We start from the raw sequence: 24,599 nt of genomic DNA, 5'->3' as shown, positions 1-24,599 counted from the left end.
GAAAATACTTAATGTACTATTGATATTACTTCTCCATGTATGCAATTGCTGTAGCTGACACAAAGCTGACATGAGATCGTGAACAGGAAGGGAGGTGGTTCACCCAGCCATCTCTCTATTAAGAGGGGATCCAGCCTATGAACACATTTAAAAAAACCACTGCTCTAAACTATTTGCTGTCATCTAAGTCAGCCTTCACTGGGGAATCTCCAATGGATGCTAATGTGAGAAATATAATTATTTTTAACAAGCTGGTTTTAATCAGCTGAATTAATTACCTGTGATAAAGTCAATTCATTTTCCCAGCTTTGCTCCCACTTCATTTGCGTTCATGAAACATTATGCAGAGTTATAGTTTGCTGGCAACTATAAATAAATTTATATATGTTAATAAAGACATATGCCTAATACCTACACTTACAGTAACTTCTTTAAAATGATAGTATCTATATAAACTCTTGCAGCTGCCTCTCCCACATACCCCATCTCATGTTTAGTTCTGTAAATTGCTTGAACTGTATTGATAGGGGACTAGATGGAATTACACCATTTCTAAAACAGTCTCTCTCTCTTGGTGATCTTTTTCCTCTGCACTTTGGATGTCCCCTTTTTCTCACTCCTCTGTCTTGCTTTTCACATCTTCATCATTCTGTTGCTTATCTCTTTTTTCTCTCTCTTGTTTTGATGCTTTCTTGTTTAATTTTTGTTCCTGAAAGAGAAGTGAAAAATCATTACAAAAATATCGAATATAAAGAACATTTCAATATCTTGAGTTTTGCGGTTATTCTAAAAGTGATCCCTCAGCCATGCACTGCTCACAGGAAAGTGTGTGTGATAGAGCATTGGGTGGGGTAAGGGCTGAAATATTTCTCTGGACCAAGGGAAGGGAACTTATCCTTTTGCTCTTTAGAATTGTTTTGGCTGTCAGGAATGGAGCAAGTTCCATTAAGGTACGCCAATGGCTAGGTTGATTGAGAGAGCTCAGCAATGAGGGAATTTGCTGGAATCAGTAAAGATGACCCTGATATAGAAGGGGAGGAAAATTCTGTCTCCTCTTGGTGGCATTGGTATGCTCCACCAGAAAGAGGTGAGCAGTCAAAGAGGGCGGAGGAAAGAGGAAAGGCTGACCAAAACAAGTGTAACTTTTCATAAAGAAGGAGCTTTACTTTGAAAAATCAGGTTATAGGTATTTCAAATTGGATACCCAAAATTAGGGGATACTTTATATCTTAATCTCTGTACCTTCATTCCTCCTCTGTAAATTGGGGATAATAATACTCAGTCACTTAATGAGAATGTTAGTAAGATAAATTAACATTTGTGAAACACTCAGTGTCACTACTGTAGTGATGAGTGCCATAGAAAATCCCAAGTGAAAATTAATAACACTGGCTTTAAATCAGGGTTTGAATAGTGTGCAGTTAATAAGGCTTGGGGCCACACGTTGAACAATGAAGATAAAACGCAGTACAGAATTGTTGCTCATTTAGTAAGCACCATCCATTCTGTGCACTGAATGAGGGAGTGGTCCTGTGGGGAAAAAAAGTGTGATCATATAATTAAGACTACCATAATACACATGCACAAAAGGAGTGAATTAAGGTTGTAGAGGCAACCTTAATTCTGGCATTTCCTAACTTTTGAGTGTTTGCTACGTTAGCAACCTTAATAATGTGCTTTTAACATAGTATTTTGTGTGTAATATATATTTACAGTAGTCCAGGTTGCTTACCTCTTTCCTTTGCAAGCCCTTCTTTTAATTGATTATTACTCTGACAGACTTAAAGTTCTTGGGCTGAAACTTTTCATGCTTGCTTTCTGCCTCAGGCTGAATATTTCTTGAAAGTTTCAGCAAAAATGGTACAACTATTTACAAGAATAGGGCTTGGAGAAAAAGATCCTCCCCCGCCACCCCCCCCCACCCCCGACAACCAATTTTTCCTTTTTCTAACCAATTTTTCCTCCTCTTTCTTTTAAGAGTTCTAGTATTCCATAGGTGTGCAGCAGAGACTTGAAACTTGGCAGAAGGATGGTCCTGGGGCCAGAAATATGCCTTTTGCTGTTCCAGGAAAATCCACCCAGATTTGGCTGAGTTGTTAAACCCCTAAAAATCTCCTTTTATACATGCTCAGTAGCTATAAGCCAAGCCTCAATGATGTTGAATGCAGAGACCTAACTGTCTAATACCTCTTGCTGCTGATTTACAGCTGTGCATTTTATCAAAGAAAATAAGATGCTGGCTACTTTAAACAGCAGATATTCTGTAGAAGTCAACCATGATATATTTCTGTAACCTCAAAATCTTTCAATATTTAGTCCTTTTAAAAATTTTGTTGTAGCATTTGGGTATCTCTGTAGCGGTACTATTAAATTGGTGCCTTTTTCCACCTCAGAGGGTGTTGCATTTCAGTGGTGGACAAATTTCAGAGTAACAGCCGTGTTAGTCTGTATTCACAAAAAGAAAAGGAGTACTTGTGGCACCTTAGAGACTCACCAATTTATTTGAGCATAAGCTTTCGTGAGCTACAGCTCACTTCATCGGATGCACACTGTGGAAACTGCAGAAGACATTATATACACAGAGACCATGAAACAATACCTTCTCCCACCCCACTCTCCTGCTGGTAACAGCCCATCCAAAGTGACCACTCTCTTTACAATGTGTATGAAAATCAAGGTGGGCCATTTCCAGCACAAATCCAGGTTTTCTCACCTCTCCTTCCCCCCCCCCCCCCAAAAAAAAACCACATACACACAAACTCACTCTCCTGCTGGTAATAGCTTATCCAAAGTGACCACTCTCCTTACAATGTGCATGATAATCAAGGTGGGCCATTTCCAGCATAAATCCAAGTTTAAGCAGAACGTCTTGGGGGGGGGAGAGGGTAGGAAAAAACAAGGGGAAATAGGCTACCTTGCATAATGACTTAGCCACTCCCGGTCTCTATTTAAGCCTAAATTAATAGTATCCAATTTGCAAATGAATTCCAATTCAGCAGTTTCTCGCTGGAGTCTGGATTTGAAGTTTTTTTGTTGTAAGATAGCGACCTTCATGTCTGTAATTGCGTGACCAGAGAGATTGAAGTGTTCTCCGACTGGTTTATGAATGTTATAATTCTTGACATCTGATTTGTGTCCATTTATTCTTTTACGTAGAGACTGTCCAGTTTGACCAATGTACATGGCAGAGGCGCATTGCTGGCACATGATGGCATATATCACATTGGTGGATGTGCAGGTGAACGAGCCTCTGATAGTGTGGCTGATGTTATTAGGCCCTGTGATGGTGTCCCCTGAATAGATATGTGGGCACAGTTGGCAACGGGCTTTGTTGCAAGGATAGGTTCCTGGGTTAGTGGTTCTGTTGTGTGGTATGTGGTTGTTGGTGAGTATTAAGTAAATGCTGTAATTTCTACAGTCACTTAATGAAGTTTGAAGAGTCCTTTCGGATCCATTTTGATGAATAGTACTGTATAAATATAAGATCACTTATTCTGTAGCTGCCTGCCAGTTGTAATGATGTGCTCTCTAGAATATATATGCAGCAAAACACAAAATGGACAAGTCAAATCTGTAATAGTTAAGAAACCACCCACGAGGTTACCTTTCGATTCTGCAATTTACACCACCCACGAGGATATCTTGCAATGCTGTCCATGTATTTTTCCGCCCTTTGCCAGTCTTCATGCCACCTCTGAACTTGATACTGAGGCTCACACTTTGTAATCCTATCCAGAATGGCCCGGTTCTCGTGGCTCACTCTCAGTAGTTCCTTCTCTCGCTTTTCCCTGTTTAAACTAGAGAGGGAAACACATACAAAGGAAAATCAAGCTTCTGCCCAGTTACGAATGTGCTTGAAGAATTTGTGGGTCAAAGCTGGAACCTGAGAGAGAAATTCTCTGAAGCTATTATACTTCTCCTAAGAGGAGTTTCTTCTCCTTATTAATAAGCCTTCGCAACTCAGCCCTTTGACCTTCTGAAGGAAATACGTTTTGTTTGAAGAAGTTTTACACTCTGCCTCTCAGATTAGACCTTCAAAATTGAGATTCTGTCTGTTCTCTGTAGATACTAAAGATTCCTTGGCACTTTTTATAAGATCCCAGCCCTAATCTTGTCCTAAAACCAATCCTCCAGCCCTGAATTATTTTTGTTGCTATGTTGAGGGAGATGGCATGCCTGGCTGCTGAGGTGTTAATAAACAATCATTTTAGGCATCTGGCGTTAGTCCTCTGTTTTCCAATTGTTAAAGGAAAATGTCTTGCCCAAATTTCAGATATTAACCAGATCAATTGGTTTTGAGAGAAGGTGCAGAGAAGTGTCTGGTCAAAAGTTCTTCACAAATATTTCATGACTGGTTAGTGCCAGAGTTAAATGACATTTGGTTCTGTTCAATATCTTCATCAATGATTTAGATAGTGGCATAGAGAGTGCACTTGTAAAGTTTGTGGACAATACCAAGCTGGGAGAGGTTGCAAGTGCTTTGGAGAATAACATTAAAATTCAAAATGATCTGGACAAACTGGAGAAATGGTCTGACGTTAATAGGAAGAAATTTAATAAGGACAAATGCAAAGTATTACATTTAGGAAGGAACAATCAGTTGCACACATACAGAATGGTAAATCACTGCCTAGGAAGGAGTAGTGCGGAAAGGGATCTGGAGGTCAGAGTGGACTCCAAGCTAAATATGAGTCAACAGAGTAACACTGTCGCAAAAAAAGCGAACCTCATTCAGGGATGTATTAGCAGGAGTGTTGTAAGCAAGACATGAGAAGTAATTCTTCCACTGTTCTCCGCTCTGATTAGGCCTCAACTGGAGTACTGTGTCCAGTTCTGGGCTCCACATTTCAGGAAGGATGTGGACAAAATGGAGAGAGTGCGGAGAAGAGCAACAAAAATGATTAAAGGTCTAGAAAACATGACCTGTGAGGGAAGATTGAAAAAATTGGGTTTGTTAAGTCTGGAAAAGAGAAGACTGAGAGGGGACATAACAATTTTCTAATATATAAAAGGTTGTTACAAGGAGGAGGAAGAAAAATTGCTTTTCTTAACCTCTAAGGATAGGACAAGAAGAAATGGTCTTAAATTGCACCAAGGGAGGTTTAGGTTGGACATTAGGAAAAACTTCCTAACTGTCAGGGTTGTTAAGAACTGGAATAAATTGCCTAGGGAGGTTTTGGAATCTCCATCATTGGAGATCTTTAAGAGCAGGTTAGACAAACAGTCAGGAATGGTCTAGATCAGTGGTTCTCAAAGCCGGTCCGCCGCTTGTTCAGGGAAAGCCCCTGCGGGCCGGGCTGGTTTGTTTACCTGCCGCATCTGCAGTTTGGCTGATCGCGGCTCCCACTGGCCGTGGTTCACCGCTCTAGGCCAGTGCGGGAAGCAGTGTGGGCCAAGGGACATGCTGGCCGCCCTTTCCGCAGCCGGCATTGGCCTGGAGTGGCGAACCGCAGCCAGTGGGAGCCGCGATCGGCCGAACCTCCGAACGCGGCAGGTTAAACAAACCGGTTTGGCACTCCAGGGGCTTTCCCTGAACAAGAGGCGGACTGGCTTTGAGAACCACTGGTCTAGATAATTAGTCCTGCCACGAGTGCAGGGGACTGGACTAGATGACCTCTCAAAGTCCCTTCCAGTTCTATGATGTCAAGGGAGCTACAATGATATGTATGCTACACAGCAGCAATAAAGGTTAATCTTCAGTAAATGCTTTGTGTGTGTGTGTGTGTGTGTGTGTGTGTGTGTAAAATAATATAATGCTCATGAGGATCTGTACATCCATTAGCTCAGTTTCAATGGTGTTTCAAATTATTCCTCATATATTTTTAATATCTAATGGGACCATGCTGAAGTTGGAAATTCCCTGTTACACAGCAATTGCTGTTCTGGACTCCACCTGGATTACCTGAACTACTGAACTGCACCGTTCTGTCTAGAGACATGTTGGGGCCTGATGAGCTATCATTCCCTCATCAACCAGTCTGTCTGTAAATGAATCATGAAGGTTAACAAATGACACTTGACTTGCATCAAACATTCCCATGGCAGATTCTGGTGTCCTCGCTTCACTTCTTAATTCTCTTCTTACTAGTGATCATGCATTGTTCTGCTGTACTCTGTTGAGTATGACATTCTCTTGGAGTTAAAATGGTACAAACAGCTACTCTCCTGTGAGAATTGTCTGAGAGTGCTTACTCATTCTCCCTTGAGCAATGACTAAAGTCCTGATTTACTTACTCAATATGGTTACTGTACACTGTTCACTTTGTTGTTCTTATTTCATTTCCATGCTTTGGACCTACGTCTTTCCAGTGATGTCTGTGGGAGTGACTGGCAAAGCAAGTGGCAGTAACTCAGTCAGCAACAACAGATTAGTTGGGACATGATAATATGTTTCATCCATTTCCTCTAAACTAGGTCAACAATCACTGTCTCTATCCCTCAGTTATTAAACTGAAGAAATTAATCCAGAAGCTGGTATCTGTTTTTCTACAGAGACTAGAAGGATGAACCTCGAAGGAGTTGGAATCCCCATAACAGGGCAGAACAATGAATATCTAAAATATTAGCACTCCTGAGGCCTCCTTTAAATACATGTCCTTGCTGAGCAGATTATCCATTGCTATGTTTATCACTGTCACAGTAACTTGATAACCCTATACAAGTTCTACTGCTGATGTTACCTTTTGGCCTGACAGTAATTTTTGTTATCAATTCGCCCTTTTGTCCTCATGATGCAGGATATCTTCTCCAGCAGCAAATGATTGTCTCTTTCGATGACTGAAAGCCGTTCCTTCTCAAGCTTCATGCACAAAAGAGGCAGAGAAATATTTGTTATGGTCCAATCAAAACAGCGGCAGAGTGCTGTGGATACGTAACAAGAGGCTCCAACTCTGGTTCCACACACAGACTGAGACAAAAACTGGTAGGGTAAAAATTCACCCCCAGTGCAGAGGTCCTGCAGAAGAACCTCTTCACCACATAAGATCCACATAAGTTAGGATTTAAGTAGCAAACAGTGCTTTTGGGGGACCCTCAGCAGTAAGCACCACTTTCCCCTGTCTTCAGTGGGCTTTGGATCAGGTCCAGGGACAGGGATGGCAGGGGTTACAATCTGATTGAAGGTGGGAAGCAACAAGTGGGTTTAATAGGCAAATGGAAGGAGCTGCAGCAGGAGGATGAGGGTAACGATGATAGAAACATGTAGCTGCATAGACTAGTTATGTGCACATTTAGCTAGTTTTAAGTCATTTTTTAAAATTAGTTTTAAGATCTAAACATGGAGTATATTAATGATATCAGTAAACCCAGTACAACATAGAGATTCATTTGTGTAATGTGAAAAGATACCATGGTGATGGGAGCAATGTAAGAACCTAAATAGAAGAACGAGATGGGATGGGAAGACCTTGTAGTGAGCCTGGAGCTAGCCAGACCTGTGAGAAATGTTTGTGAACAGCTGCCCTCTGCTGAAATCTAATCCATTCCAAAAGCCCCTCCCCTCCCTGCTCCCCCTAAGAAGTGCTCTTCAGAAGTATGTTTCTGTGCCCCAAGGATGCCATGTCTAGCAGGGGTGGTTTGAAAGGAACCAGAGAAGCAGGGACTCCATAATAGGCAGAGTAATAATTCCACCATTACCTTCAGAACTAAAACTTAAAACAACTTGCTTCCAAGTGCCTCTCCTCCCCGAGTGTCATTGAAAAACATATTTTGTGCCTACTGATTCGCCCCCTCCCCCTGCCTCTTTTGCTGTTTATTTCTAGCACTCTTAAGGCTTGCATGGCCTAAATAAGATAGATATGAAATATTGGCACATGCTGCTTTGATAACCCTCAATAGCTAATGTTACTGTAGTGAACTACTGGCGGGGCTCTTAATTCATCTTTTTTGTTTGCTTGGCTTTATAACCAAAACAGGTCAGATGTAGCTCAAATTGTATTATGGATGTACCTAAAAATGGTGCTGTTAAGTAATCCCATCAGGCTCTTAAAAACCCAGAGGGATAGTGACTACAAAGGAGAAAAGAATGTGGTTACAGGAAGATAAACTTACTGGCAACATTAGAGAGAGTCTCTCTGTATTTACATAGCACCTCTAAAAGAATCATGTTACAGCTGGATGGGGGACTTAATGCCACCCAAAAGTGTCAGGGTTCCAGTAGCATAAAGGGACATACCCAAGATTGGCAGCTTCAGATCTGACTTTTTTTTTAAATATGCATCGGCAAACTCCATACATATATATGATTTTTCCCAAAGGAAATTCTTTGTTGCTCTTTTACAGTAAAGAAAGGGGGTGGGGGGGGAGCGGCAACAACCAGCACAGATGCCAAATCCTACAATAGTATATAAATAGTATATTCTCTTCTTAGGGGAGAAATTAATTGTTTTGATAGCAAAATAGTTTCAAGCTCTCTGGGGGTTGCTATAAAATAGGATGAGATGATAAACATTTTAAAGAGGCCAAATCCTGAAGTCCTTACTCAGGCAACACTCCCTTTGCCTGAGGGAGACTGTATATAGGTTTTTTAAAAGTGGACAGAGACCATTATTCTAGGAGAATAGAGTTCATTTTTCCATTGTCATTTTCTTTTTATAAACAAACACTTGCCATTTTAATCATAGAGGGATAAAGATTTTGAATGAAAATTACCAATAAAAACTATCCCTTGTTACATTTCTCATGTTTTGAGTATGCCAACATGTCATAAGATTGCCCTGTGATAACATTCTGGTTATTATTGTTTCAGTTACTGTAGATTTTTTTTTTTTCTTTTTGATGGGCAGAAACAGATTTTAGGCAGGATCTGGACCTGGCAATTAGAGGGAATTTGATGCATCAAGTCAGTTTATTTGATGTGGGACTGGGAGGGCAATATCCACTGGCCCAGTCAGGCAGAGCATTGTCTGGAAGTGAAACTAAAACTCTGACCATTTAATCTTCTTATACCCCTGTTGATCTGCCTGTCTGTCTTTGTTGGGGGTGAAGTGGGGGGAACACTATGGTGGGCACTGGCATATGCAATCCTATTCAGTGCTAACCTACTTAATTAAGTGACATAACCAAAAAGATACCTTTAGCTTCTTTAACTTCAAGTGAAGATGGCCATATGTTAGAGGAGTAGTGGTGTCCACTACAGGTTTGGCTGTCTGGATCTGCAGCAGAACAAAAATAATCATTATCCATTTTTCTTGAAAATCAAATCCTCATAAACTGTTATGGGAAATGTTTAAATTGTTTGTCCACTGTATTGTTAGCAGTAATATCATAGCTGACACATTCATAATGTCAGCAATGCCAAGCCTCCCCAGGGAGGTAGTGGGAAATGAAGATACAAGGGACAATTGTTTTCCATCACCAATAAAACTCAAACCTTTCCTCCCAGAGAAAAGAAAAAATACATACTGGTGCCAGGACTGCTTATGCCTCCTTTACCCAGGAGTTCTGAGGTCTAGTCTGGCCCCAGGCACAGGCTTCCTAACATATGTCCCTGGAGCAATAGATGCTTTGGACTGTTGCAGGGATGCAGAATCGCTGGAATGTAAGTGACTTAGCTACTCCCTCCCCTGACCCCAGTGTACCATGGAAATGTCCCTGAGTTAGGGCCTCCTGAGGAGGTATGGAACTGGGTGTGGGGAGCCATGCAACTCCTGCAGGGGGCTTCTTGTGTTCAGGGAATTTCCACGACCTCACTGTTATAGCAATGCCTTAATATGTATCCTCCAATGCAAAACTACTGATATAATCACCGAATAGAGTTTGTATTGCACTAGATTCAGTGGCACAGTTAAAATCTCCTTCCCCCAACACGTCACATGAATATTCAGGTCAGGTCTGACAGGAAGATCACTGCAAATGGTAGGTCATATGAATAGTCTTGGGTCAAGGAGTGTCTGGAGGTGAAAACTGAGGAGCAGGGGAAGAAAGAGAGAGAGAGAGAGACCACTCTGAGACTCAGAGGAACCCTGTGGAGGTGAGACTACATTAATGGGATGCATGATTTTGTTGCTTTAGTTAATAGTATGGGATAAACACTGCTCAGCTCATTAATATGTTATATATAAATATAACAATAGAGTATATGTGTATATAATATGAATAATTATTTGAACTAGGCCCTCTTTGATTGACTCTGCCTTTCAAGAGTTGCTTACCCATGTGATGTGTAAATAAGTGTAGAACATTTACACACTAAGCAAAAGGGGTTGTCAAGTAAGTGCAATTCATATGGTAACAGCACAGAAAAGTACATTCCATAAAGCGTTGCCTGGAGTCCACATGTAGCCTTCCAAAGCTCCAAATGTACCATGGCACAGCACAGAGCTTTATGAGTCAGGGACAAAAGCCTGACACCCTGACGACTTCAGAATTGATGAAAACCTCGATAAACTATCAGGTCAATCTCAAGACTATATAAAAAGGCAATAGTCATTCATTAGATTCATTGCAGTGATGTTTGGAGCTGAAATTACACAATATCTATTTACTCAAGCTGCCTAAGTGCTGGTAATATGTTCGGCTTCCTTTTGTTGCAGATTCTAATAGAAGGCCTGATCCTGCAAGATGCTGGGTGCCCTCAACGGTCATTGATTTCCATGGGAGTGGAGAGTGCTTAGCCTAACAGGATTGGATCTCAATTAAAAGGCAGTTTATTATTGGATAGCAGGGCTAAATTTTTTTGTCAAAACAGGTTTCAGAGTAACAGCCGTGTTAGTCTGTATTCGCAAAAAGAAAAGGAGTACTTGTGGCACCTTAGAGACTAACCAATTTATTTGAGCATGAGCTTTCGTGAGCTACACGAAAGCTCATGCTCAAATAAATTGGTTAGTCTCTAAGGTGCCACAAGTACTCCTTTTCTTTTTGTCAAAACGATTTTCCATCAAAAATGCCATTTCAACTAAACCATTTTTTTGTGTGTGAAATATCATTTTAATATCATCCTGTTTTGAAGGGTTTTGGAATAGAAAGTTTTGATTTTTCATTTTGAAATGACTTTTTGTTTCAACATTTATATTTTATTTTACATAAAAAAAATAAATTGAAAAATGGTCAAAATGGAAATGAAACATTTTCAGTTTATCAAAATAAAATGCTTTGATTGGTCCATTTTTAAATTTTCACTTAGGAAAAAAATTAGAAATTTTGGCTTTCATTCATGATTTGGGCCTTTTTTTTTTTTTTAACATCCCAAAATTTTTCACGGGACAGAAAATCCATTTCCCGACGAGCTCTAGTTTTAAGGTTTGAATTCCTTGGGATGAATATGAAGTGTCCTACTTTCTAAGGGGTAGCTGTATGTCCACAATGGATGTACACTATGTCAGCCCTCCAGCATCAGACCACTTGTAAATAGCCCTAGTCATATACAATGGCATGACATGTCGGAGGTTAATTTAAAAAAAAAAAAAAAAGAACTTTTTTAAAAACTTTTGATCTTGCCATTTTGGTTAGAGACAAAATGCTTGATTTTATATTTCATTTTTAAATTCTCTCCACCCATTAGTCAAACCAGTGGAACAGAACATGGAAAGAAGGGTGTATTTTATATGGTAACAGCATATGAAACTGACCATATCTGAAAATAGGGTGACTAGACAGCAAATGTGAGAAATCGGGACCTAGGGTGGGGGGTAATAGGAGCCTCTATAAGAAAAAGACCCCAAAATCGGGACTGTCCCTATAAAATTGGGACATCTGGTCACCCTATCTGTACATAATGAAGAAATATTTCCTTACAGTAAGGTCAATTACACTGTGATATCTTCTTAAGGAAGCAATGCAGTTTAATCCTTCTAACAGGAGTTATTCAGACTTGTGTTATACCAATAAAATAAAAACCAGCAGGATCTTATTAAAGGGAAAAAGGCAAAATACCACATTTATTGTGAATACAGAAATAATCATAGTAAGCAGTTAGTTATAGCTATAACATTCCATTCAATCTCATATTTATTCACACATTCATTCTCTCACACACACAGGTTCTGCAAGGTTGTTATCCTAGTTACCAGCCTTAGAGTTGCTCATGCCAAGCCACTGGCCAGGTGGCCTGGACATGAGGAGGGAGCAGGGCCTTGTCTGATGCTCCTGGAAGTTGGTTTGCAGAATCAGACCCCAAAGTTCTCACTTTCTAGAGTCTATTTTTATAGGAATTTCTTCCTATGCCAGTCTATGGGAATTGCTTCATCATGCTGTTGCTGAATCAATCAGCAGATAGCACATTCCTGATGGCTCCGTGCTGCTAGATGTTATCTTGTTCTTTGGTTCTCCCATTCTTGAGGCTGTTGGGTGGATTCCAGTCTGCCCTCCGGGGGTCCTTTGGTTATTTCCACTTGACGCCTTCTTCAGCCAATGGACACTGGATTCTTAGGCTGGCACCTCCCTGATCATTCAGTTATTATCCACACCAAGCATCCATCCACATACATCCTCTATGTCTATTTTAATTACAATTGTTAATACAACAAAAGGGCGGGGAGTCTCTGGGTGCTGTTTCTGTTGTTACAGAGTATTGCTTTGAGTCTCTCTCTGTGTGAATTGCTTTGAGAACAGACTCTGTCTTAGAATGTACTAACGCAATTAGCAGCTTGCAAGCTTCACACACAGAGGGAGAGAAACAGTACCAAAAACCAAGAGACCTCTTAATTAGTAATACCCTGGAATTTAAAGTATGGGGAATCAAACTCATTTGTGATTTTAATACAGAACTTCTTTAATATGATCTAACATTTGGACTATACAAAGCACTGAGGAAAGGCCTGAAGGGAACAATCCCACATTGCCACGGAGAGGGACTGCATGATTGACCAGATTTTTTCTGTCTTTAAATTCTGTGGACATCATTATCATACTTTAAACTGGTGGCAACCCATTAGCAACCTGCATACAATGCACACTATTATTAAAAAAAACTTTCTTTTTATATGGTAGGTCAACCCTGATCTCTAAGGAATACTTTCAGACTAATGTTAAAGAATACATAAGCATTTGCACTAACAAATCTGACTTGCCTATTTACTCACTGAAATAAATTTACTCACTGTACTACAGAGTTGTACCTACCCTTTTCTTGTGCTCTTCATAGTTTGTTTTGTCCCATTTTTGCTGAAGATATTTGTTGCCACAAGGTAAACTTGGCTGGTAGGCTCTATGCATCTTAAATAATATAAAGCGTCTCTATAACTGATGCTGTTCTAAAGAATGAATATCACTCTGAGCCTTCTTAAGCAAAGCCCTGGAGACTGGGTATGTTTGTTGCAGGTCATGTGGTGGTTGTCATGGTATCACTGCTAAGAAAAAATTGAATAGTCAGTGGTAGCATTTTAAACAATATGTTTTTAGAGCATAGTAAATAAGAGCTGAACATCTTAGCAAAAGATTCCAAAGGGTATTATCTCAATATATTAAACAGCTTAGCAATTATACTTCACTGGTCATGCTTAGCTCTGCAGTGACTAAGGAAAGACAGTGTCTCAGTATGCTATTATTAATACTTTATGTAGCACCACAGATGTAGAAGAGTCTGTATAACAGTTAACATTTGTCAAGCTTACAGTTTAAAGGTATGCATCACCACATATGGTGGGATGCAGTCTTTAGAACTGCATGAGCGTGTTAAAATATTTCTTCGCTGCTAAGTATCTACCTTTTTTTTTAAAGCCACATTAAATATACATTAATACCAACACGCTTTGATTTGATAATAGCCCAGTAACCTTAGTTTGTCATAATACCATCTGATCACTGGTGAATTAGAGGAAGTTTGCAGGAGTTTGCACAAACCAGTTGTTAACAGATCTATGTCTTGTTTAACTTGACCATTTACCATCTAACTTGGCTTTTATATTTCAATTAATTTTATTTTAGATCAGAAGGGGTTTTTTTCTCCTTTAGAAAAAGCTGTATGAAATGATGCCCCAACAAACAGAAACAGTAGCTGTCAGGGTTCCTTCCCCACTCTGAACTCTAGGGTACAGATGTGGGGACCCGCATGAAAGACCCCCTAAGCTTATTCTTACCAGCTTAGGTTAAAAACTTCCCCAAGGTACAAACTTTGCCTTGTCCTTGAACCGTATGCTGCCACCACCAAGCGTTTTAAACAAACAACAGGGAAAGAGACCACTTGGAGACATCTTCCCCCCCCCAAGCCCTACACCCCTGCTTTCCTGGGGAGGCTTGAGAATAATATCCTAACCAATTGGTTACAAAATCATCAAAGACCCAAACCTCTGGATCTTGGAAAAATCAGTCAGGTTCTTAAAAGAAGGATTTTTTTTTTTTTAAAAGAAAGGTAAAAATCATCTCTGTAAAATCAGGATGGAAAATACTTCACAGGGTAGCCAGATTCAAAACACAGAGAATCCCCCTCTGGGCAAAACCTTAGTTACAGAAAACAGGAATAAACCTCCCTCTTAACACAGGGAAAATTCACATAAAACAAAAAATAAACTAATCCGCCTTGCCTGGCTTACCTATACTGATTGCAATATTGGAGACTTGGATTAGGATGGGTTGGAGAAGATGGATTTCTATCTGGCCTCTCTCAGTCCCAAGAGAGAACAACCACGTAAACAAAGACACAACAAAAGCCTTTCCCCCCCACCCCCAAGATTTGAAAGTATCTTGTCCCTTTATTGGTCCTTTGGGTCAGGTGCCAGCCAGGTTAACTGAGCTTCTTAACCCTTTACAGGTAACAGGATGTTGCCTCTGGCCAGGAGGGATTTTATAGCACTGTATACAGAAAGGTGGTTACCCTTCCCTTGATATTTATAACACCCCCCCGCAAATCACAGATAGGGTGAAACACTGGCTGTGATTTCTTCCTGGAGCTCTAGGAGAAAACAGAGTTAATAAGACACACGCATCTCTAAATATACTACTAACTGTATAAAGACTAACAATATTTCCCACATCTTAAGGACGATTTGGACCCGTTGATTCTGGGAAACTTTCAAGGGAGAGTGCATCAGCCACTTTGTTAGAAGCTCCTGAAATGTGTTGTATGTCGAAATTAAAATCTTGGAGAGCTAAACTCCACCGAATAAGTTTTTTGTTATTTCCCGTGACGGCATGAAGCCACTGTAGCGCAGCATGGTCGGTTTGCAGGTGGAAACACTGTCCCCAAACGTATGGGCGTAGCTTTTCCAGAGCGTAGACAATGGCGTAACATTCCTTTTTACTGATTGACCAGTGGCTTTCCCTCTCAGACATCTTTTGCTGAGAAACACAACAGGATGGAACTTTTGATTTGGTCCTTCCTGCATTAAGACTGCTCCCACACCACGCTCGGATGCATCTGTGGTTACTAGGAATGGTTTGTCAAAGTCTGGGGCCCTTAGCACAGGGTCAGACATGAGTGTCGCTTTAAGCTGGTTAAAGGCCTTCTGACACTCTTCGGTCCAGTGAACGGCATTTGGCTGTTTCTTTTTGGTTAGGTCTGTCAGTGGGGCGGCAATTTGGCTGTATTGCATTACAAATCACCTGTAATATTCGGCCAAGCCTAAGAAGGATTGGACCTGTTTGACTTTGGGACAGGCCACTTTCGGATAGCATCCACTTTGGCCTGTAGGGGGTTGATAGTTCCTTGACTCACCTGGTGTCCAAGGTAAGTTACTCTGAGGCCTATTTGACACTTTTTAGCCTTAACAGTTAGTCCTGCCTCCCTTATGCGCTCGAAGACTTTTTGTAGATGTTCCAGGTGTTCTCCCCAGGAATTCGAAAATATGGCCACATCGTCAAGGTAGGCGACTGCATATTCTCCCAATCCCGCTAGGAGACCATCTACAAGTTTTTGGAAGGTGATGGGTGCATTCCGCAGCCTGAAAGGGAGCACATTAAATTCATACTGCCTGATGTGTGATGAAGGCTGACCTTTCCTTGGTGGATTCATCTAGCGGTACCTGCCAGTACTCCTTGGTTAAGTCCAAGGTAGAGATGAACTGGGTCCGTCCCAGTTTCTCCAATAGTTAATCTGTGCGTGGCATTAGATAGTTGTCTGGGCGAGTTACAGCATTTAGCTTACGATAGTCCACGCAAAAACATATCTCCGCATCTGGTTTGGGAACTAGAACCACTGGAGATGTCCATGCCTTGCGGGAGGGGTGGATTACACCCATCTGTAGCATATCCTGGATCTCCCGTTCTATAGCAGTTTTAGCTTGAGGAGACCCTTGGTAAGGTTGGGCTCTAATTGGGTGAGCATTACTTGTGTGAATGGCGTGGTATGCCAGTTCAGTCAGTCCTGGGGTGGCTGAGAACGTCTGCGCATAGCTAGTGCACAGCTCCTTGATCTGCTGTCGCTGCATACGTCAAAGGGTCATGGAGAGGTTCACCTCTTCCGTGCCACCATCACTTTTCCCTTCATAGTAAACACCTTCAGGCTACTCAGCGTCATCTCCTCCCTGGGCTGTAAACTGACAAACTTAATTCTCTGGAATAAAAGGCTTTAGACAATTAATATGATACACCTTAGGCTTTCAGTTTGATGTGGGGAATGCTATGAGATAATTAACAGCTCCCAGGCACTCTTGGACCTTGAATGGCCCTTACCTCGACGCTTCCATTTTATGGGCCTGGAGCACCTTTAAGACCATGACCGGGTCCCCTACTTTGAAGGACCGCTCTCTGGCATGTTTATCATATCAGGCTTTTTGCTCTTTTTGAGTATCTTTTAGGTTTTCTTTCGCAAGGGCTAAAGAGGTTCAGAGGGTGGTTTGTAGGTTGGTTACAAAGTCCAGAATGTTAGTTCCTGGAGAAGGTGTAAACCTCTCCCATTACAGTTGGTGAAGCAGCAATGGCCCTGTCAAGGTTCCTTCTGAACTCTAGGGTACAGATGGAAACCCCCCTAAGCTTATTTTTACCAGCTTAGGTTAAAACTTTCCCAAGGTACAAACTATTTTACCTTTTGCCCCTGGATTTTATTGCTGCCACCACCAAGCGTCTAACAAATATATAACAGGGAAAGAGCCCGCTTGGAAACGTCTTTCCCCCCCAAAATCCTCCCAAACCCTGTACCCCCTTTCCTGGGAAAGGCTTAATAAAAATCCTCACCAATTTGCATAGGTGAACACAGACCCAAACCCTTAGATCTTAAGAACAAGGAAAAAGCAATCAGGTTCTTAAAAGAAGAATTTTAATTGAAGAAAAAGTGAAAGAATCACCTCTGTAAAATCAGTAAATACCTTACAGGGTAATCAGATTCAAAACATAGAGAATCCCTCTAGGCAAAACCTTAAGTTATGAAAGGACACAAAACCCGGAATATACATTCCATTCAGCACAACTTATTTTATCAGCCATTTAAACAAAACAGAATCTAACGCATATCTAACTAGATTGCTTATTAGCCCTTTACAGGAGTTCTGACCTGCATTCCTGATCTGGTCCCGGCAAAAGCAACACACAGAGAGAAACTTTGTTTCTCCCCCACTCCAGCTTTGAAAGTATCTTGTCTCCTCATTGGTCATTTTGGTCAGGTGCCAGTGAGGTTATCCTAGCTTCTTAACCCTTTACAGGGGAAAGGGTTTTTCCTCTGGCCAGGAGGGATTTAAAGGTGTCTACTCTTCCCTTTATATTTATGACAGGCCCCTTAACCTCGTGGCCATATACAAGTTCAAATGGTGAAAACCCTAAACAGGGATGTGGTACAGCTCTGTAGGAAAAGAGCAACTGCTGCAACACTAGGTCTGAATCATTGGAGTGCTCATTTACGAATTTACGTATCATGGCCCCCAAAGTCCCATTAAATTTCTCCACCAGGCCATTTATTTGATGATGGTAAGGGGTGGCAACCACGTGATTCACCCCATGAGCTTCCCAAAGGCTTTCCATAGTTCGTGCCAGGAAATTAATTCCTGCATCTGTGAGGATGTCAGAGGGCCAACCTACCCTGGCAAAAATGTCTGCTAGTGCCTGGCACACACTTTCAGCCCTGGTGTTGCTTAGAGCTACTGCTTCCAGCCATTGGGTGGCAAAATCCATGAAAGTCCGTATGTACTGCTTTCCTCTGGGTGTCTTTTTTGGAAAAGGACCCAGAATGTCCATAGCTGAACTTCAATGATGGGGAGTGGGTGGAGAGGGGCTTTGATCTGGTCTCGGGGTTCTCCCACTCTTTGGCGTACCTCACAAGATTGGACATAGGAAGAAACATCCTTTCCCATTTCCTCCCAGTGGAATGACCTCCCCAAACCGTCTTTGGTTCTATTCACCCCACCAGGGCCACTAGGATGATCGTGGGCTAAGCTCAAGAGCTTTTCCCGGTACTTAGTTGGAACTACCAACTGTCTCTGAGGATGCCAGTTTTCCTGGTCCCCCATAAAGTATTTCCTTGTATAAAAGTCCCCTTTCTACAACAAACCGGGATCGATTAGAAGAGTTGAGAGGTGGTGGGTTGCTCCATACCTCTGTCCAAGCTGTCTGGAGGCTTTCATCTACTTCCTGTTTGGCCTGGAACTGTTTCCTTGATGCTGGAGACATCAGTTCCTCACTGGATTGTGGACCTGGGCTTTGTCCCTCTGGAAGTGATGCAGGTGATGGGGGCTGTTTCTGTTGATGGTGAACAGCTCTCTGCTGGTGCACTATGGGGTATTTCAGGCTCTGGCTGAGCCTCTTGTGTAGGGTCATCTGCTACTGCTGCCAGTGCAGGCTCAGTGGTGCCCTCTGGTGTTGGAGCTGTAGACGGAGTTGCAAGCCCTGGACTCAGTGCTGGCAATGGTTCTGGTGCTGGTTGCTTTGCCAGTTTTGGTTCGGGGACTGGCTTTGGCTGGGTCTCTGGGACTGGATCCACTATGGCGTTGCAGTCGTTGGCAGGGGATCCGGTTCCACCACCTCCATCTGGGTCTTTGGTAACAGAGACAGGGCCCTGGTGGAAGGCTCAGAAACAGGAATAGGTGTGGAAGCTTGTTTAGTCTGGTTGCGGGTGATCATTCCCACCCTCTTGGCCATCTTTACCTGGTTGGCTAAGTCTTCCCCCAGCAGCATGGGAATGGGATAATCATCATAGACTGCAAAAGTCCACATTCCTGACCAGTCCTTGTACTGGACAGGCAACTTGGCTGTAGGTAAATCGAAAGAGTTGGACTTGAAGGGTTGAATCATCACTTGGGCCTCTGGGTTGATTAAGCTGGGGTCCACTAAGGATTGATGGATAGCTGACACCTGCGCTCCAGTGTCTCTCCACACTGTAACCTTCTTTCCGCCGACACTCTGTTCCCCTTCGCTCTAAGGGTATCTGGGAGGCATCTGGGCCTGAGGACCTTTGGTGTGACCCCAGTGCAATGCACTGTAATCTGTTGTGGTTCTTGGGGCAGTTGGCCTTCACATGCCCCAGTTCATTACATTTAAAACATTGCCCAGCTGACTTGTCACTGGGGCAAGGTGGGTTGCTGGAGAATGGTGTGGTGGGATGATAAGGTGTCTGGGGTTTTCCTTGGGATGTAGGTGGGGCCTTGGGTTGCCCCCAGTGACAGGGTTTTGTTTTGGGTTGCCCCTTCTGATATTCGCCCCAACTGCTTTTTTTTTCTTTTCTGCCACCTCCACCCACTTGGCTTCAATCTCCCACACCTCAATTACAGTTTTGGGCTTCCCATCTAGGATGTATCTTTCTATTTCCTCAGGAACACCCTCTAAGAACTGCTCCATTTGCATTAGGAAGGGCAACTCTTCTGGAGATTTAACACTTGCGCCTGATATCCAGGCATCCCAATGTTTCACAATGTGGTAGGCATGTCGGGTAAATGACACGTATGGTTTCCACCTTAGGGCTCTGAACCGCCGAGGGGAATGCTTGAGCGTTAGCCCCATTCTGACTCTCGCCTGGGTTTTAAAAAGTTCGTAACTGTTCATGTGTTCCTTAGGCATTTCAGCCACCACCTCTGCTAAGGGTCCACTGAGCTGCGGCCTCAGCTCTAGCATGTACTGGTCTGTAGAGATGCTGTACCCAAGGCAGGCCCTTTCGAAGTTTTCTAAGAAGGCCTCGGTATCATCGCCTGCCTTGTAGGTGGGGAACTTTCTGGGATGGGAAGCGGTACCTGGAGAAGGGTTGCTTGGGTTGGTTGGTATATTCTGCTGAGCCCTTGCCTTCTCCACCTCCAGTGCATGCTTCCTCTCTTTTTCTTTCTCCTCCACAACTCTCTTGTGGGCAGCTTCCTCTGCCTCCACAGCTCTCTTGTGGGCAGCTTCCTCTGCCTCCACCTCCAAGCACCTTAAGGCCATCTGTCTATCATGCTCTTTTTGTTTCCCTTTAACTTCGAATCTGGCCAGCTCTAGTTTATTAGCTGCTTCACTGTTAGTCATTTTCCTGCTTTCTTGTGCGTAACTCTAGCTATACCCGAGAGTTGGGAAAAAAAAAAAAACTTGTGAATTTCCCTGCAGGAGGTTAACTACCCTGCCTTTAGGTAGAGAAAACTCCAGCTCAAAAAAGAAAAATCCCTTTGTAAAAAAACTAACACCTCTGTCTCCAGGCAAATAGACAGAAAACCCTCTAGCTGCTCTGAGCTTAAAAAACAAACCTCTTCAGGTCTGTGCTTTTGGTTCAAAATGATCTCTGGTTGAAAATGATCCCACTGCTTTGCCACCATGTCAGGGTTCCTTCCCCACTCTGAACTCCTAGGGTACAGATGTGGGGACCCGCATGAGAGACCCCCTAAGCTTATTCTTACCAGCTTAGGTTAAAAACTTCCCCAAGCTACAAACTTTGCCTTGTCCTTGAACAGTCCTGCCACCACCAAGTGTTTTTAAACGAAGAACAGGGAAAGAGACCACTTGGAGACGTCTTCCCCCGCAAAATATCCCCCCAAGCCCTACACCCCTGCTTTCCTGGGGAGGCTTGAAAATAATATCCTAACCAATTGGTTACAAAATCATCAAAGGCCCAAACCCCTGGATCTTGGAAAAATGGAAAAATCAGTCAGGTTCTTAAAAGAAGGATTTTTTTTTTTAAAAGAAAGGTAAAAATCATCTCTGTAAAATCAGGATGGAAAATACTTCACAGGGTAGTCAGATTCAAATCACAGAGAATCCCCCTCTGGGCAAAACCTTAGTTACAGAAAACAGGAATAAACCTCCCTCTTAACACAGGGAAAATTCACATAAAACAAAATATAAACTAATCCGCCTTGCCTGGTTTACCTATACTGGTTGCAATATTGGAGACTTGGATTAGGATGGGTTGGAGAAGATGGATTTCTATCTGGCCTCTCTCAATCCCAAGAGAGAACAACCATGTAAACAAAGACACAACAAAAGCCTTTCCCCCTGCCCCCAAGATTTGAAAGTATCTTGTCCCCTTACTGGTCCTTTGGGTCAAGTGCCAAGCCAGGTTAACTGAGCTTCTTAACCCTTTACAGGTAACAGGATGTTGCCTCTGGCCAGGAGGGATTTTATAGCACTGTATACAGAAAGGTGGTTACCCTTCCCTTGATATTTATGACAGTAGTAAAAATAGAACCTTTGCACATACCAATTTTGGTCTGTGAAGTAGACATTTTCCACCCTCTCACAAACAGTTAAGGGAATTGAGAAGTATGATTTTGGCCACTGGAGAGCTCCAATCTTTTTCATTAATATAACAAATATCTGGAGAATGTCTGTCTGTAAAATTAATAAAGAATACAAAAGCTGTAAAGTTCAAATAAAGCCTTTCACTTAGTTCATGCTAAGGTCTACATGTATGCACTAATTTATGAAAATCAGACAACATTACAATATTGTGCTTTTTTTTTTTTTCTTGAACAATCAGCATTGCTCAAATATTTTTAGTGAGGCCCTGATTTGCTTTGTGGAATTGTGGCCTTAATGTGTTTTGCATAATAAGTCATCTTAAGTGCTGTGAATGTAATAATCTATTATGGCCTGATCCAAAGCCCATTAAAATCAATGGGAAGCTTTCCACTGAGTTGAGTGAACTTTGGATCAGGCTCTGGGGAAATGAGGGAAAATGATGAAACATGGCAGATCCAGAATTGGCCCAGATTTTCTGCTCCACCTGAATTTATGTTTTGGGAAGTAAGGGAGAAGGAGGAGAAGTGACTATAAGCCATCTCTGTGGCCGTGTCCTACATTGCTGGGGCCATCCAGGATGCTGATCCAATCTTGTGTGAGTTTTAAAAAGAAAAAAAAAAAAAGTAGAGAAGGCTGCTCACCTTTAATGCCTAGCTACCTCTGGGCCCAAGGGGCTGTTCCAGCAGCTGCACCCCCTTCCCCAGGCATACCTTCTGTGCTGAGGGCTAGGAGGAGTGTAGTTTAGGCAACACTACTGGTGGCCATATACTCCCAGCAGAGGGAATCATGTGGGAGTATCTTCCACTTGTTAACGCATGACATTTTCATTAAGTAACTAGAATGATATAAAATTAACATGGCACACATTAAATGGATTAAAAACTGAGTGATAGGTCTCAAAAAGTAATTGTAAATGCAGAATTGTCATGAAGCAGTATGTTTCCAGTAGGTTTTTTGGCCCTATGCTATTTAACACTTTTATCAGTGACTTGGAGGAAAACATAAAATCATCATAATTGAAGTTTACAGATAACCCAAAAATTTGGGAAGCAGTTAGTAATAAAGAGGACAGGTCACTGATACAGAGCAGTCTGGATTGCTTGGTAAACTGGGTACAAGCATTTTAATACAGCTAAATGTAAATATATAAACCTAGGAAGAAAGAATGTAGGCCATGCTTATAGGATGGGAGACTCTATCCTTGGAAGCAGTGACTCTGAAAAAGACTGGGGGAAGGGGGATGGATAATCACTTGAACATGAGCACCTAGTGTGACACTCTGACCAAAAGAGCTAATGCAATCCTGGAATGCATAAAAAGGGGAATCTCAAATAGGAATAGACAGGTTATTTTACTTTATATTGGACACTTCTGCAATCACTCTTGGAATATTGTGTCCCATTCTGGTGCCCACAATTCAAGAAGGATGTTGATGACCTTGGTTCTGAGAAGAGCCATAAGAATGATTAAAGGATTAGAAAACCTGCCTTATAGTGATAGACTCAAGAGCTCAAACTATTAGCTTAACAAAGAGAAGGTTAAGGGCTGACTTGATTATAGTCTATAAGTATTACATGGGGAACAAATATATTTACTAATGGGCTCTTCAAGCTAGCAGGGAAAGATACAACATGATCCAATGGCTGGAAGTTGAAGCAAGAAAAATTCAGACTGGAAATAAGGTGTAAATTTTTAACAGTAAGGGTAATTAACCATTGGCACAATTTACCAAGGTTCATGGTGAATTCTCCATCAGTTAACATTTTTAAATCAAGATTGGATTTATTTCTAAAAGATATGCTCTAGGAATTATTTTGGGGCAGTTCTACGGCCTGTGTTATCTAGTCCAACGTTTCTCAAATGTGGCCACCATGGCTGCATGTGGCCACCAAAGGCTTTTCTTGTGGCCACAGCCTCCTGGGCAGTGATTGGAGGGTTGGGGGCAAAATAGTGGCCCCTCCTCTCCCTGTTGCTTCAGGATGCACCACCTTGGTGTTTATTGCTGGGGCCACCAACAGGGGTTGGGCCCTGTTTCCCTCTGAAGACTGCTGGGGCACAATGCTGGAGGAGCAGGTGGCAGGGCTCAGGCTTTGGGCTTCAGCCCTGGGTTAATGGGATGGCAGGCTCTGGCCATGGGGCTTCAGGCTCCAGCCATCCCCATTGCCTCCCCTGCCCCTCACCAATCCCCCTCTGACTTGCCCCTGGTCCCCACTGCCTCCCCCATCCAGGGCTTAGTTTCTCCCCAGGCTTTCCAGGGCTAAATAAGGCTGCTGTGGAAGGTGATACTTGTATATTTGTTAGTAAGTCTCTTGTGGAAAGTGATATTATCTGGCAATAAATAAATTACACTGATTTGGACATGTATATGTGCATATTTCCCCCCCCCCCCCTAAAATTAAGTAAGTATTTGAGGAAAAATTGTCAGAGCAGCCACCGGCAAGAGTTGGAGGCTGCACTCAAGGGCCACCAAAAAATTTGTCCTGAGAACCCCTTCTAGTCTGGCCTCCTGTATGATCACAATGGCCCCTTATGGCCTTGGAATCTATGAATCAATCACTGGTCAGTTAAGTTGGCTTTAAGGTTGGTTTGTGCGATTGTGGAGGGCAGAAAGTATCTTTAACAGAATATCTGGCCTATTATCTCTGCAATGTAACACAGACATTTACAGTTCATTAAGCCAGTAGGTTACACAATGTTTGTATAGCAGCTATGGGAACTTCCACATGCAACATTATGCATATAAGGACTTACCTGTCATTCCTTAATTGCAAGAGATACATACTGAGGAAAAATAATTAAAAACAAAATTAAATATAACATGAAGATTTGCAAAAAGTTTATTCCCTAGTTTATAGCATGCTTCAGGTGCATACAAACTTCCGTGCAACTCAAATAGAATTTTCTATATGCTCGTTTTCTTCGGTATAAAAGTAAGATGATGAAGGTGAACCTACCTATATTTTAGTTCTACATTGCTCCATGAATACAGCATCTGTTAAAGGCTCAATCTTGAAATGTGCTGAGTGCTTCTTCTGAGGGGCTGAACGCTCTAAACTGTTATTGATTTACAGTTTTTGTCTTATTTTCAGTTTGAACCTGATTTC

At 42.1% G+C, this 24,599-nt stretch overlaps 2 protein-coding genes across 2 annotated transcripts in view; one reads left to right on the top strand and one right to left on the bottom strand.

Annotated features, from left to right (window-relative positions):
* Window positions 1-24,599, top strand: part of RASA3 (RAS p21 protein activator 3) — a 263,439-nt gene that overhangs the window by 21,327 nt on the left and 217,513 nt on the right. The window lies entirely within an intron of this gene.
* Window positions 614-13,152, bottom strand: CFAP97D2 (CFAP97 domain containing 2). The gene is made up of 5 exons (XM_077807080.1): window positions 13,060-13,152; window positions 9,072-9,152; window positions 6,681-6,799; window positions 3,605-3,797; window positions 614-709 (listed from the first exon to the last, which is right to left on the bottom strand). The coding sequence occupies exons 1-5, from the start codon at window positions 13,150-13,152 to the stop codon at window positions 614-616; spliced, it is 582 nt and encodes a 193-aa protein (XP_077663206.1).

The sequence above is a fragment of the Eretmochelys imbricata genome, chromosome 1 (genome assembly GCF_965152235.1).
Source record: "Eretmochelys imbricata isolate rEreImb1 chromosome 1, rEreImb1.hap1, whole genome shotgun sequence".
Taxonomy (NCBI): domain Eukaryota; kingdom Metazoa; phylum Chordata; order Testudines; family Cheloniidae; genus Eretmochelys; species Eretmochelys imbricata.
This window is presented reverse-complemented; position numbering and strand designations above follow the sequence as displayed.